The sequence below is a fragment of the Ovis canadensis genome, chromosome 19 (assembly GCF_042477335.2).
Source record: "Ovis canadensis isolate MfBH-ARS-UI-01 breed Bighorn chromosome 19, ARS-UI_OviCan_v2, whole genome shotgun sequence".
In the NCBI taxonomy this organism is placed as follows: Eukaryota; Metazoa; Chordata; class Mammalia; order Artiodactyla; family Bovidae; genus Ovis; species Ovis canadensis.
The window spans coordinates 22658252-22672802 of record NC_091263.1 but is presented as its reverse complement, the minus strand read 5'-3'; the positions used below and the strand labels follow the sequence as shown (position 1 = coordinate 22672802).

Here is a 14551-nt window from a genome sequence, read left to right as displayed (position 1 = left end):
CAACACTACTCTGAAAAGCAGGACACCAGCTTCCTGTTGCATCCTGGCTAAACATGCCAGAAATGGATGTAAACTGCGGCCAAATAGAAATAAGCCTGAAGCCACAGAAGTGCCAACACTTTCACCAAATTCTCCCCAAGTGATGGAGAGTTTGTGTTCGAAACCATTACAACAGCCAGCAGCACCTACCCGAGCAGGTGTTGGGGACGCTGCTCCTTTCCTGCCATCAGGGAGGCAGAGGCTTACAGCCCAGGGGCCCGCCCAGAATCACACAGGACCCAGCCCAGGTCAGGCTGCTTCTACCAACCAGTCTTCAACCTCCGCTCAGTGCTGCCGGTGGTTTGAAAATTGGGGACTTTCAGGATGAAATCAACTGTGAGAAGGCCCCTGACCCCGGGAGACCCGGTGAATGAACCCAGGGGTTAGCCAAGGACCCCAACTTGGAATGAGAAGTTGAAGGGGAAGCCTGTCCTCTGGGAAGGGCAGCTGTGAGCAGGACCCAGGGGTTAGCCAAGGACTACCCCCTAATCGTGGAGAATGACCCAAGAACATGACAACAAAGGACCCCTAGTCCAGAGTGTCCGACCCACTTGCCACAAGGCTCTCATCTACCAAGCAGTTCCACAGCACGTCCAGATGCATCCCTTCTCCCTGCTGGGCTCCCCAAACCTCACGTGGCTGCCCCTCTCCTACCCAAACCCTCTTGGGACCTCTGTTGCCAGCGGGGCTCTCTCGCTGCCACCCTTTCACACCCCAGGACTCCCCACATGTGGCCTTCATCTAAACACTTCACTGCTGGGACTTCTCTGGTGGTCTAGCGGTTAAGAATCCGGGCTTTCCGTGAGCAACAACTGCTGAGCCCCTGCTCTAGAGTCTGCAGGCCACACCTGGTGATCCGGAGCGCCTAGAGCCAGCGCTATGCAACAAGAGAAGCCGCCACAGGGAGAAGCCTGCATAACACAACAGTCATGCCCTCTCGCTGCAGCTAGAGAAAGCCTGAGTGCAGCAACGAAGACTCAGCGCAGCCAAAATCAAAAAGAAAAGAAAACAAAAGAATTGTGAGGAATAACATAATTCAGAAGGAAATAAAGAACATCTAAAAAAAAAAAGAATCCGGGCTTTCATTGCACAGGTCATGGGTTTGATCCCCAGTGAGAGAACTAAGATCCTGCATGCCACCAAAAAATGAATAAATAAACACTTCACTGCCCAACCGGCCCCGCCACTGCCTCCCTGCTACACACACACACACACACACACACACACACACACACACACAGGTGAGGAGGGGTCTCCCTTGGCCATCTAGACACAGCGGGAAGGGGTGGAGGAGATAAAATGGCTGGTGGCAAGACTTGAGCTCATCTGCTGCCAGGAAAACCCCCAAGTGACAACTAACTGCAGAACAACCACAGACAAAAAAGGACTGGAACCTACCAAAAAAGATCCCTATCTCCAAATGCAAAGCCACGATGAGACAGTAGAAGGGGTGCTTTCCCAATACAATCAAATCCCACACCCACTGGATGGGTGACCTGCAAACTGGAAAAGAATTCTGTCGCTGAGGTTCTCCCACAGGAGTAAGAGTTCTGAGCCCCATGTCACACTCCAGGGACCGGGGGGGTCTGGCATCGGGAGGAGGAACCCCGAGAGCATCTGACTTGGAAGGCCGGTGCGGCTTGAGTGCCACACAGGGCTAGGGGAAGCAGGTTGAGAGACCTCATTGGTTTTTTGTGGGGTTTTTTGGTTTTGCTTTTTATGGAGGTTTTTTGTTTGTTTTTTGCCACACTGCCTGGCTTGCGAGATTTTAGCTCCCCGACGACCAGGGCAACCAAGGGATTGAACCCGCAACCCCTACAGTGGGAGCAAGAAGCCCTCATCACTGGACGGCCAGGCAAGTCGCCAGAGACTCCACGCTTGGAGGGCACACGAGGCGTGTTGTGCGCTGGGACTCGGGGCAAAAGCAGTGGCTCCAGAGGAGCCTGGGCCGCGCCTACCTCGGATCTTGGAGGGTGTCCTGGGAAGGCGCGAGCAGACACTGGTGGTCGAGCCACGGGGAAGGCTCCTCAGCGTGAGCTCTCCGCAGGCCGCCGTTTGGGCGCTGCGACCTGGCGGGCACCCCCAGCCCTTACTTAGGCTCCGGTGCGGGACCCTTCAGGACCAACAACCAACAGGACGGGAACGCAGCTCCATCCATCAGCAGACAGCCTGCCTCAAGTCCTGACCCCGCAGCCCTCTAAACAAACACGTCTGACGTCCCGGCCCGCCAGAGGGATGGAGCTAGCCCCGCCCACCCGGAAGTCTGCAGGAGCCCCGGACCACGCCCATCCACCCCGGGCAGTCAGCAGAGCCAGAGGAGTTACCGTCCCGAGTCCTGCAGAACGGAGACCACAAGCACAGGAAGTGAAGCAAAACACCGCAGTTCCTGACAAAGGCACGGGATAAAACCCCAGAAGAACTGAGGTGGAGACAGGCAGTCTACCTGACAGAGAGCTAAGAGCAATGACCGTAAAGATCCGAGCCGAGATCTCGGGTGAACGCAGTGGAAGAACCAGCAGTGGTGTCCCATTGCCTCCGCCCTGCAGGCTCCTTCTGGCTTCTTGATCATTCCAAGCCCTCCTCGGCCATCTCACCAACTGCAAGTTCTGTCTATGGCTGAAAACCTGTTTAATGTCCCAGGTCTCCCCACAGCATGCAGTGGACTCGTCAGGACACTCTTTCTCAAGCAGGGTGTCCCTTACCTGCCTCACCTTGCTGTCCTTCCTAAGCAGGTCTCTCCCCAGGGTGCCCAGGCCACCCCATGAGGATGGACCGAGGGTCACCCTTACACTTGGGATGCAGGCTCCATCCCATTTCCCGAGGGTCTGAGGCGCATCCCCATGTGTTGGCCTCTGGCAGAGCCTGGTTCCCCTCACTCACTAGTGCCAGCTTTTACAGCATTGGTGCCTGGAGAAGGGGTGAGGGTGAGGGTGGGTCACACAGAGCTTGGGATGGGAGGTGCCGCTCATGTCTGTCAGCACCTGTCCTGAGTGTCCAGGTTTGTCTGTGAAGTCCAGAACTCTCTGTGGAAGGCCCTTCTGACCTCTCCTGACCGGTGGGTGTGGACACTTTCCAGCAGCCCACTGTGTGTTTGCAAGGGTGCAGCCCCTGGAAGCTGAAGGGGAGTCTGCCTCACCCACTGAGCCTCCTTTGTTCTGAGAGCACAGCCCTGGGGTCCCTGGGATTTCATTTACACCTACGGTTTCTCAGCCACCAACCTGCTGCCTCAGGAATGAGCCGTGAGGAGATGCAGACTCATCTCCTGGGACCAAGCTGGAGCTTCATCTTTCAACATCCACAGCTTCCAGTGGGCTCATTGCTACCATAGCAGACGGGCTTCCCCACAACTGAGGCAACCCCTTGGCCTGGGCCCTACATGGCATGACTGGGCTGGGGCCACCCTAGGATTCAAGCAGAGAAACATGAGTCTCCTCAGCACTGTCTCATGGGTGCTTTACCTTCCCTCCATCCTGCCAACCGCGTATCTGACCAGCAGGTGAAAGCATTCAGATCACTCTTTTGAACACCAGTAGAGGCTTCCAGGGACTTGGCCAGTGACTCAGAGGTAAAAAATCTGCCTGCCAGTGCAGGAGATGTGGGTTCGATCCCTGAGTCAGGAAGATCCCCTGGAGGAGGAAATGGCAAACCCGCTCCAATATTCTTGCCTGGAGAACCCCACTGGACAGAGGAACCTGGTGGGCTACAGTCCAGGGGGTCTCAAAGAGTCAGACACGATTGATCAAGAAGCTTCCAGGAGCCCTGCTATTTCTGCTCTCCAGTTCTCCAGTGGGGCCTCAGCCAGTCCAACCAAATAAATGCAGTGTTGTTAGCAAAAGGGCCTTACCTAGAGTTCTAGACTTCACAGACAAACCTGGACACTCAGACCATGGGTGCAAGTATGAGTGGCATCAACATCCCTTGCTCTCCCAGAGATGGCCCAAATGCAGTAGGCAGCTATGAACTGAAGCTGGCACAGGTACAGAAGAAATATCTACTGACTGAAGTCATTCATTTCTGACTCTGAAGCCCATCCCACAGGGTGATGAGAAATTCAGTCTCAGTCATTACTGACTTCCCACACTATCACCCAAGGGAGCGGCAGGTCCTGGGTTACCACTCCATGCTGTCCAGCCTCATGGTCCCTTCAAAGACGGACGCTTCGCCTCATCTAGAGCATGATACCCTCTGGGCCCGCTGTGACCTTCTAAAAATGCTGTCCTAAAACCTATCCCCTCGGGGCTGTTGCTGCTTCAACTCCTGGCCCGAGACTCCAGCTTCTGCTCCCCATCCAGCAAACCAACCCTGGGTCAGAAACATGCAAAGCATTTAAGCTACCTTGTGGCACTGAGAGGAGGAAGGAAACGGGAGAATTCCCACAAGTTCACACTTAAACCTATAGTTGTTTCCAGTTCAATTTCACTCTTTCCCAGAATATAACTTCCTTGAGGGCACAGCTGTATTCCCAGCACCTAGTCAATAGCCTTTTGATATTTAATTTTTAATTATTGGGGAGAAAAAAATGAATAGGTGAATGGATAGATGGATGTAAGAAACGAGAGCAAATGCCCTATAAAACAAAGATGCCAGACTTCCCTGAGGGTCCTGTGGCTGAGACTCTGAGCCCCTCCAATGCAGGGGACCCGGGTTCCATCCCTGGTCAGGGAACTAGATCCTGCAACAAAGACTGAAGGCCCTGAGTGCCGCAACTAAGGCCCAGTGCAGTCAAATAAGGAAATTTAAAAATAAAAAGACTCCAAGGGACAGGAGAAACTCTAGAAAGCCTTTAACTTTTTTTTTTTTTTAATTAATTCTTATTGAAGTATATTGTTGCTTTACAATGTTGTGCCGGTTTCTACTGTATGACCCAGTAAACCCACTACTGGGCATATACAAAGAGAAAACCACAATTCAAAAAGATACACGCACCCCAATGCCCCAGTGTTCATAGCAACACTATTTACATGGTGCCATGCCAGGACATGGTAGCAATCTAAACGCTCATCAACAGAGGAACGGGTAAAGATGCGGCAGGCATATACAGTGGAATATGACCCCTTCCGTTTTTGTGGATTGTTTTGGTGGGTTTTTTTGCCTTTAACTTTTCATCTCAGTGAGATCCCAGCTCCATCACCAGCCAGCCCCAGGACATCCAATCCTTCTGTGCCCTGTTTCCTCCTGCCCTGCGAAATGTAATGAAATTAGTGGCCACCTCAATACTGACTGCTCAACTAGATTAAGTTGCTGGATCTGAACTGCTTAGAAGAGGGCCTGGATCGTGGCGAGCACTCAGCAGACGTGAGCTCTTTTTAGCAGCAGTGCCAGCGCAGGGAGAGGCCGTCATTAGTTGCTCAGATCACAGGCGGCTGAGCAAAGAGCCCCAGCTCAGCTACTCAGCAGCCGTGTCACCACAGGCAAGCTGCCCAGCTTCTCCAAGTTGACTTCCCTATATAGAGTGAATATGAATAAAAACACCAATTTCACGGGGTTCTTCTGCAACAAATGAATTCTTAAAGACTCAGTACAGTCCTTAGAACCAGTAAGCACATAGCTTGATGCTGAGCAAGTTGATACGTGAAATAAGAGGAGGCAACCATGACATCGATGGAACACAGCAGCAGTGGACTAGAGACAGAAAGGTGAATTACTAAAGAGTGCATCAGAGAGATGAGATGTGGAACCATGGGACAAAGTTCCCCAAACTGGAGACACAGGTGAAGACACAGCATCACAGGTTACTGGGAGCAGAAGCCACTGGAGCCAAAATCTGGGAGGGAAACAAACCTGGGCATGAAACAGCTTTATTCGTCACCATCAAAAACCAGAAGCAACCAAGCTAACAATCCAAAGTTCATAGTGTAAGACTACTACTACATTAACACTAAGTCCAAACATGTAAAATACATGTTTACAAACGTGTATTTTAAAAAAAAAAAATCTTCCTGGGGATGGGAAGGAAGAAAATAGTAGTAGTGTTCCAAATTACTAGAAAAAAGACAACACAATCCAAGCAATGAAAGATTGGAAAAGGAAACAGAAAAAATACTCCCAACACACAAAATGTCAGAAGATCACATAACTATATTAATAACTTTAACCAAGTTGTAAATTTAACTTTCCTCTTGGATTGCCAAAAAAAAAACCATAACTAATACATCCAGAAAGAAAAAACCAGTGGTATTAATAGTAAAATATATTAAAAAGTGAAAATGGAAGATGGTCATTACATATGAATTACATGGCTTAAAAATGTGTAGAGACTAAAACAGTTATAAATACAGGAAAACTTAAAAAGAAACACAAAGGTAATAGCCTTGACCTATTTACTTGCTTCACTTGGTGTCATTGATTAAAAAGGACATAAGCAACTTTTAAGCAAAAAGGAAGGCTTTCAGGAGCCACAGAGCTGACCCAAGCCAGGGTCCCTTGTGGGCAGAGTGCTGAGGCAGACGACTTGGATGTGACCCAGATGGATAATTAACTACAAAGGCAAGGTCAGTGGATGGGGACCCTCATTAGCAGGGGCCAGGCGCTCTCTGGGGCACTGGCTCCAGCCCAGTTCCTGTCTGTACTCAGGCCAAGCCCAGCCACCCTGCAGTCGTTAACAGCCCCAGCGCAGAGCTGCTTGTAGTTCAGCTGCAGGTGAACCCCAGTTCCGGGGAGGGTCCGTTAGATCCCCATTGTCCTCCCACCCCACGCATCTAGGTTCCCAAGCCCCTCAGGGAGAACTTGGTAGTCTCCAACCTAGAAGCCAGGTAAGTGAAAACCAACCAACAAAGATTTTACACGTATTAGGGATTCAGCTTCTCAACTCATTCCTGGAGCTAATTTGTTCAACTCCAACATACTTGAGACATACAAAATCAACACATCCTCGGATAAACTGCGTATTCTGAGCTACACAGTAAAACAGCTGCATCTGATCTTGAAACAGGGAAGAAGGAGGAAGAAAATAAGAAAATACAAATGTTTTCAAAGATGACCACTTTTCACCATCCCCTTTTCCCTGACCAATTGACTGTGGTAATCTTGCCAAACAATTCCAAAAAGTAGCCCCCAAAATGACACCTGAGGAGGAGACTGCGTCATGCTGTGCTGAGTCGCTCAGTGGTGTCTGACTCTTTGCAATCCCATGGACTGCAGCCTGCCAGGTTCCTGTCCATGGGGATGCTCCAGGCAAGAATACTGGAGTGGACTACCATGCCCTCCTCCAGGGGATCTTCCCAACCCCGGGATCAAACCCAGGTCTCCCACATTGCAGGAGGATTCTTTATCAGCTGAGCTACCAGGGAAGCCTGAAGAAGAGATTACTCATCTGAAAGATCTGCGTTCAATCATAAGGGACGTTTGAAAACCATGATCATCTACAAGGTTGACAGCTGTAAGAAAACACTTAAACACTGTCGTCTTTTTTATAAGTCTCATGCAGTTAGTTCAAGTGGGTTATTTTTTTAATTTCCCAACCCACTGTTCAATGAAGAAATTAAGAGCAATATTAAAGCTGAAGGATGAATATTTTAAATAAGAATTCATACTACAAGAAAGTAAAAATCTTTCAACTTTTATTTCTAGGATACATTTCATCTGGACCCTTTTCTTTACAATTTTCCCCCTAAGAGAAATGAAAACAATAAAAAATATAATCCAACTACCAGCAATGTTTATAACCAGAAAAGAATCTAAAATCTCTGGCGTGATAATATAGGATTTCTTTTAAAAAATATAAACTTCATACCAGAAATAAAGCCTGAATATTCTCTTTTTCTTTAAAAATATAATTTTTCCTTCTTTGCCTTTCCATGTAAATCTTATAACCAACCATTTAGTTCTAAAGTCTTTTAAACTTGTAATTAAAATGCAGTTTTTCTCCTACTTTGTATCCTGTTCTGTACTGTGAAGCAACTAATAGCTGCAAAAGTGTCACACAAAAAAGAGAGATGGCGCTAGGTTGTAGCCAGATTCTTCTAAGACATACTGATCATTAAAAAAAAAAAAAGCTCCCCATTAACAAACTGAAACCTACTTAACGAAGTGCATTTTGCCATGTTTATGAAACTAGAAATTGTGTACAATGCACTTTTGCAAACTATAAAGCTCTAATGGAAAACATTTTTTAAATCTGACTAGAAAGGTTGCTGACTGATATAGAAAATCAGTGACTCTTTTTCTCTAACTACTTATATTTGGGGAGAGGAAGACTAGAAATTGCAAAGAAGTTGGGTACACAGATCTCACAAAGACTGACTGGCTTGCAATGGCATATGACTATTATTCTTAAATGAGAATAAAGACAGAGGGGCACAGGAGTACACCATTATTTGACACCAGACTCAGAAATCAAGCCATCTGTCTCAAACTAAGAGTAAGAAATGTTAGTTTTTATCCCCACTTCAGACCAGCTTTTCAGATCATTACTTACAGTCCATTTTAAAATAGCATTCCAAAGCCCAGTATAAAGAAATAAAACAGAAATAGTGTGCTTTAGGAAATCAAATAGCCTAACTATAAACATAGGTACAACATACCTGAACCAGAGTGACACTCTCCTTCCTTTAAATAAAAAGCATTATCCATAACTTTGTAGGGTATTTTCTGGAACACAGAAAGCAAAGGATAAAAAAGTTCGGCAACAAAAATAATTCCAGTGAGGGCTTCCTTGTTTGTTAGGATGCAAAATAGACGAAAGAAAAACTTTTCACGTGTCACCTTAGTGGAACTAGACAGCTCCATGAAGACACATCGAGCAACGAAGGACTGTGAAAACCTGGTCACCTGTGGACACAGGTGACCTGAAGAAAGCATCTGCATCCTCTAAAGGAGGAGGGAACAGACAGGAGGGAATGGGCAGGGAGCCGGGGAGGCTGCCACGAGGGTCTATGGAGGCGCCTTTCCTAAAGTTTCTGAACCATCTTCCTGTGGCTCTGAGAACAAGCCCAGCCCAGCACAGGAAATGAGCCAAACAGCTTTGTAACTTCTCTTTTGGCCCTCTGATGCACTTACTCTTTTCTAATAGTGCCTTCTTTCCCCAAGAGAATATTCAGGCCAATTTTGTTTTTTGGTTTTTTCTGTATTAGTGAGAATTATAAACTAGCAATTTGGGATACCCCTAATCTCACTGAGTATTTTCTGTTGGTGATGGTACCTTGAATAGTAAGGAGGAGGAACTTAAGTGCCATTTACACAAGAGTCAAACAAGTCCATGTCATATTCTGATGATTCCATATTAATAGAAGTCAGCTATGATATGTAAAAAACTATTTTGCCAAGGTTTCAACTACTGAACTTTAAAGCAATTTCAGTATTGCATGTAAGTCATTTATACTGAAGTAACATGCCTTCATGTTTTCTACATACAACAACAAAGTAAGATTTTTTTTAAATATACATATATTTTAAACCAATTAGCTCCCTTTACAATCACACCTTCAGCCCCACATTTAAAAATACAAACCCAAACTGTCAAATGAAAACAACAATGGACCAACTGACAGCATCATTTAAATGAAACAACAATTCAAGAAAAGGTTAGCATTAAAACTTTGAAAATAAGCACACACAGATTCACTGGAATGCTGCTCGGATGGCTGGTATGTTCAGATATGAGCCTCACACAGAACAGACCCCACTGGGGTGTCAGACAGCTCCTTCCTCTCTCACTTTCTCACGACGCACGCCTGTGCATTCCACCAGGCAAGCCTCACTGAGGTTTATACAGCACTGAGTTATCCGAACAGCACAGACTAGTATTAAATACACAGCCTATTCCAGAATTGGCATATGCTCCCAACAACTGTTTTGTGTACTCCCTGAATTATAAAATAGTCCAATCCTTTAGGAGCATAAAAATGAAAGGGCTTATCATATCTATTCATACACATTGTGCAATAAATGTTACTAGGTTAAGACAGTAAGGTGAAAAAAAGGACAGAAGGGTACAGTAAATTTTCTTTAAACAATTCCATTACATTAGACAGTACTGTTAATGACATGTATTTATTTTAACCAGATTATGAAAAAAGGAAAAAATTTTTTACCAGAATCTGTATTGATTTCTTGGAGTAGTAATAAAACATTAAATATACATATTCACTTGAATATTTGAAGAATCTTTGGTAGCAATTGTTTCTTCCACATTATAAGATTTTTCAAAATAAATGTCAAAATTAATTTACTAATCAGCATATGAAAGATAAAGTATGGTTATTATTCTTTTGGTTTTCCTGTAAGATATACTGAACCTGACTATTAACTTGCATCAATCATGCACTTAACACAGGATCTGTTTAACTTATGTACACATAAAATGAGAATCTAGTACCAGGAAGAAATTAGACAGCAATGAGAATCAATGACAAAACATAACAATAACAACTGTTCTTAAGGAATTTATTTTTAAATTAAAAGATTTACAATGTTTTGATTATGCAAAATAGCGTAAGGAAAATCAAACCAAATCAATAAACCAAGAGAGAAAGATAACTTAGTTTTCTTGTATATCCGTACTTAAACCATTGTTGTAAGCATCTGATGTTCCAATCACGTACTTAAGTATAATAATTTCAAACGTTTCACCGGTGGGTTTAATTTCTCATTTTCAACTTTTATGAACTGTAATGTAATTTAATTCAAATTCTATTATACTTAGTGTTTACACTGCAACAGCAGCAAATCGCCCAAGTTCAACCAAGTGTGGAACTGGGGCACAGCTTCTAGCCGCAGACAGAAATTATACACTGCATTCAGTACAGTAGAGGACGTTATAGTAACCAGAGCGTAGAGTTTAGTACACTTATTGCAGGGTTGGTATTTCTTTCCCTTTGAACTGAACCAGCTGAGCTTCTGAGCTGACATATTACTGCTGTGGATAGTAAGACTGCTGTGGGGGCTGAGGGAAGGGGTACGAAGGCTGCTGGGGTCCCGGGTACGGAGCCTGCCCAGGGCTCTGGTGATACACTGGTGGATACGGCATATTATACTGGCCATACGCATAAGGATTGTAGCCCATGGGCATGGGCATTTGGCAATACCTGATGGGAAGAAGAACAAAAAAAAGCTACATCGGTAAATCAAATACTAGAAAATGAACCATACAGTAATTATTCTAAAATGAAGTTTTTTTCAAGAAAACCACATTTTCCTCTATTTCTCAGTCTATTAGAGAACAGTGGAGAGAGAAAAAAACAGCTGTTCCTAGGTACTTGCTAGAGAAAAGAGTTCTATCCTGTTATTAACTGAAATGAAAGAAAAAAGTACTTAATACTACCCAAGTAAAGACTCTTGAAGGAAATAAGATTAAATATTCAACCATCACCAAGAATAAAAACAGAGACTCTTCATTTTACTGTGGCAATCAAAGTCCATTTCTGTTTTACAAGATTCAATGTTTACTGTAATGCTCATAGATTTATACTGGTTTCACAGGTTTAACATTTGGAAGATACAATTTACTTACTAAGTCTGGTAGACATCTTAAAAGGAAGTTAACTGTCTGGATTTTTAAGATTACAAAAATAACAAAGACAGCTGATCTTTAAGTATATGCCATAATTAGGTAGATTCCTGGTTCAAGAGTTGATAGGAATGTCAAGACGTCAGAGTACAGGTATGTGAGGAAGGCCTTATCAGTCTTGCTAAGTCCAGAAAAGGCACCTGTCTGTTTACACCTAAATAAAGATGACCAAGGAAGCACATTCTGAATTCCATACCAAAGGTATGTTTACTATAAACCCAACATGTAAAAACTAAAAACAAATTAAATAAACCTGGGAAATGGCTATTCAACTGCTCAAAGTGACTATAACTTACTGTATTTCTATGTGAGCTGACAATGTAGTCTATGGGACACCTCCATTCAGAGAATGGGTGACCTTGTTTTTAAAAGACTAACCAGAGTTAGAAACATTAGCCAATTCACTAGGACAGACAGAGTTTCAGTCTTACCCGGGATACCCTGGATAGGTCGGGTATGGGGGTCCCTGGGCCTGAGGCAGGGGAGCTGAACCAGGAGTCTGTGATGGAGCTGGTACAGTGGTCCCAGTGCCTGCCGGAGCCGGGGCTGGAGCTAGAGCCGCAGCCGGAGCTGAAGCAGGAGTTCGATTTGCTGGCAGCACAGGAGGTGGAGGCCGGGCTGGGGGCTGGGGCTTAGTAGGCTGTAAGAAAAAGTCGGCACTGACTACAACACAGGTCAGCTTTCTGTCAAATTGCTATCAATTAAAATGAGTGACAAATATGAAGAAAATAAAATAGAATGAGTGAGAGTGTACGAGAAACTCCAGAATCCAACCGAATGCATTTCTAATTCCCATTCTTAAATGTGAGCTCACCACTCCAGGAATGTACCATAGTTGAAAAATAATTCTCCAATTTGTGGATATTCCATAGCACTGCTCTTTTCCTGATGCCCAATATTAAATCATTTACTGCTCCCATCTGTGGTCACACATTTGAGGGAGGAGGAAGGAATGGGTCAGATAGCGTTTTTCTCTCTTATCTCCTCCTGGCCCCATGATTTTTCATATTAAAATTTCAAACACCAGAAAACTTAAAAGAGTACTATCATAAATAATCACATAATTACCAATTAAATGTATTAATTATTAACATTTGGCCAATTTTGCTTTACCTATAATTATATTCTATTTATCTCTACATATTTGCAGGATCATTTGAAAGTTAAGCTGCAAACTTAAGGACACTGGCCTTAAAGATTTCAGTATACAAGTCCTAATATTCTCCTATATAATCATAATACCATTTCACCCTGAGAAAATTAAGTTACTCCAAAATTAATAATTATTCCCTAGTATTACTGAGTATCCACCCTACATTCAAGTTTTCTTATTTTTCATAAAAACACCTATAAGAGTTTTAACCAAGATCCAACTGAGGCCCATGTACTACATTTGATTATTGGGAGTCTTTCCTCTCTTTTAATCTAGAAGCCCTCGCCATCTACCTTTTCTCTTTCTATAATATTCGCCTTTAGAAAACCAAGACAAGTGTCTCAAAGAATGTTCCTGTTCTAGGTTGTCCAAGTGTTTCCAACAGCACGATTTAATTTATGGTTTTATCACTGTCTTTGCTATAAACTGGAAGTTGGTTCCAAAGACTTCATTAAACTCAAGGTAAACATTTTTTAGCAAAAATTCAGAAGTGATCCATGAATAAAGAATGCGTATTCTTCATACTGCAAAATATCAGAAGGCTGGTCACCTGATCAAAGTGGTGCCCACCAGGGCTCTACAAGGTAAAGTCTGTGTTATCCTTCACAGCTAGCCAAGTGTCACAAACACGTGAAACGTCCATCTTAGAAGGTAATGGTTGCTTACTGACCGGCATGGTTCTCGGTGCTGGAGTTGGTGGTGTTGGTGCATGCCCCCCAGCTGGAGAGGACTGATACGCGGGTGTTGGGATTGAAGGGGCACTCGGCTCTCTGGCAATGCTTTGTTGCAAGTCCCTTATTAAAGACAGAAGCATTAGAAATTAACACACTTTTGAAAACCAACATCTGTAAAATCCAGATATTTTTCTTTCTTTTCTTCAGTATGAAACACAGAAAACAGAATCAAAACAATGATAGTATTTTAAAATATACTATATATTTCTGTTCTTGGCAAGAACTAATTGAAATCATCTTTCTTCCTACTACTGAATAAAATAAAGTTAGTTTTTATTCTATTTCTGAAGATAACGGGAAAAGGTAAACTTTTCCAGAGCCCATAATTATAGCCAGAGTTAGGAACATGTTAAACTGAGCAAGCAGTCCTAAGAAACTGCCCTCTCTCTAGTAAGACGTCAGCCCCTAGATGAGAAACTCCTAACATAAAAATCTAAAACTGATCAGAAAACCACAACTGTTTACAATCTCCTACCTAATATTTTAATCACTGTGTATCAGTGTTTACAGAAAACAATGGAAATTTCTTGATGAACATTTTCTGAAGATATCCAAAACATGGCACTGAGATACCTTAAGTTAAAAGATACCTCACATAGGTAATCTCATTAAAGACAGATATTGAAAGCACCACTAAAATACAGCATCAAAACTTTTTAAAAAATTTAAAGATTCCTCCAACAGTAAATTGGAATCTATCCCCAAATTCCGATAAACAAAACCCTAAAGTAAAATACACTCTTATGAAATATTTGGTATTGATCAACTTCTCACTGTGCTGATTCACAAGCACAGAACAACAAACACAACATGCCCTCAAGTGTCTGCGGCAGGCCCTGCTGTCCTGATGGAACGATTCCAGCAAGTGTCCCCAGACCACACTTTCACTCTCAAAAACAAGCCCAGTTGAAAGATAAATTAGACACTCCATATATAAAAAAGATGAACACACATTCATCAAGAAATCACAAATACTTCCTAAATGTTTATAATCCGTAATAAATGCTTACAATATAAACTACAAGCTTTTAGCCCATATTAAAATTTTAAAAGGTCAGCTTCTGAAACATTTAGTATATGTGTGTCTATATATGTATCCCATATATAGTAAATATAATA

The 14551-nt window shown here is 43.6% G+C and overlaps 1 protein-coding gene across 4 annotated transcripts in view; it reads right to left on the bottom strand.

Annotated features, from left to right (window-relative positions):
- Positions 1-9082: 9082 nt before the first annotated feature.
- Positions 9083-14551, bottom strand: part of PDCD6IP (programmed cell death 6 interacting protein) — a 68441-nt gene continuing 62972 nt past the window's right edge. For 2 of the 4 annotated variants that reach the window (XR_011250801.1, XR_011250800.1), the window contains exons 16-18: positions 13249-13492; positions 11977-12185; positions 9083-11063 (exon numbers count right to left, since the gene is read on the bottom strand). Coding sequence is in view for 2 of the 4 variants with exons in the window: in XM_069561350.1 (XP_069417451.1) it covers positions 10889-11063; positions 11977-12185; positions 13369-13492 (508 nt within the window). In the remaining 2 variants the exon portion in view is untranslated. The remainder of the gene's footprint in view (positions 11064-11976; positions 12186-13248; positions 13493-14551) is intronic. The other 2 variants (XM_069561350.1, XM_069561351.1) reach the window with 1 other exon arrangement.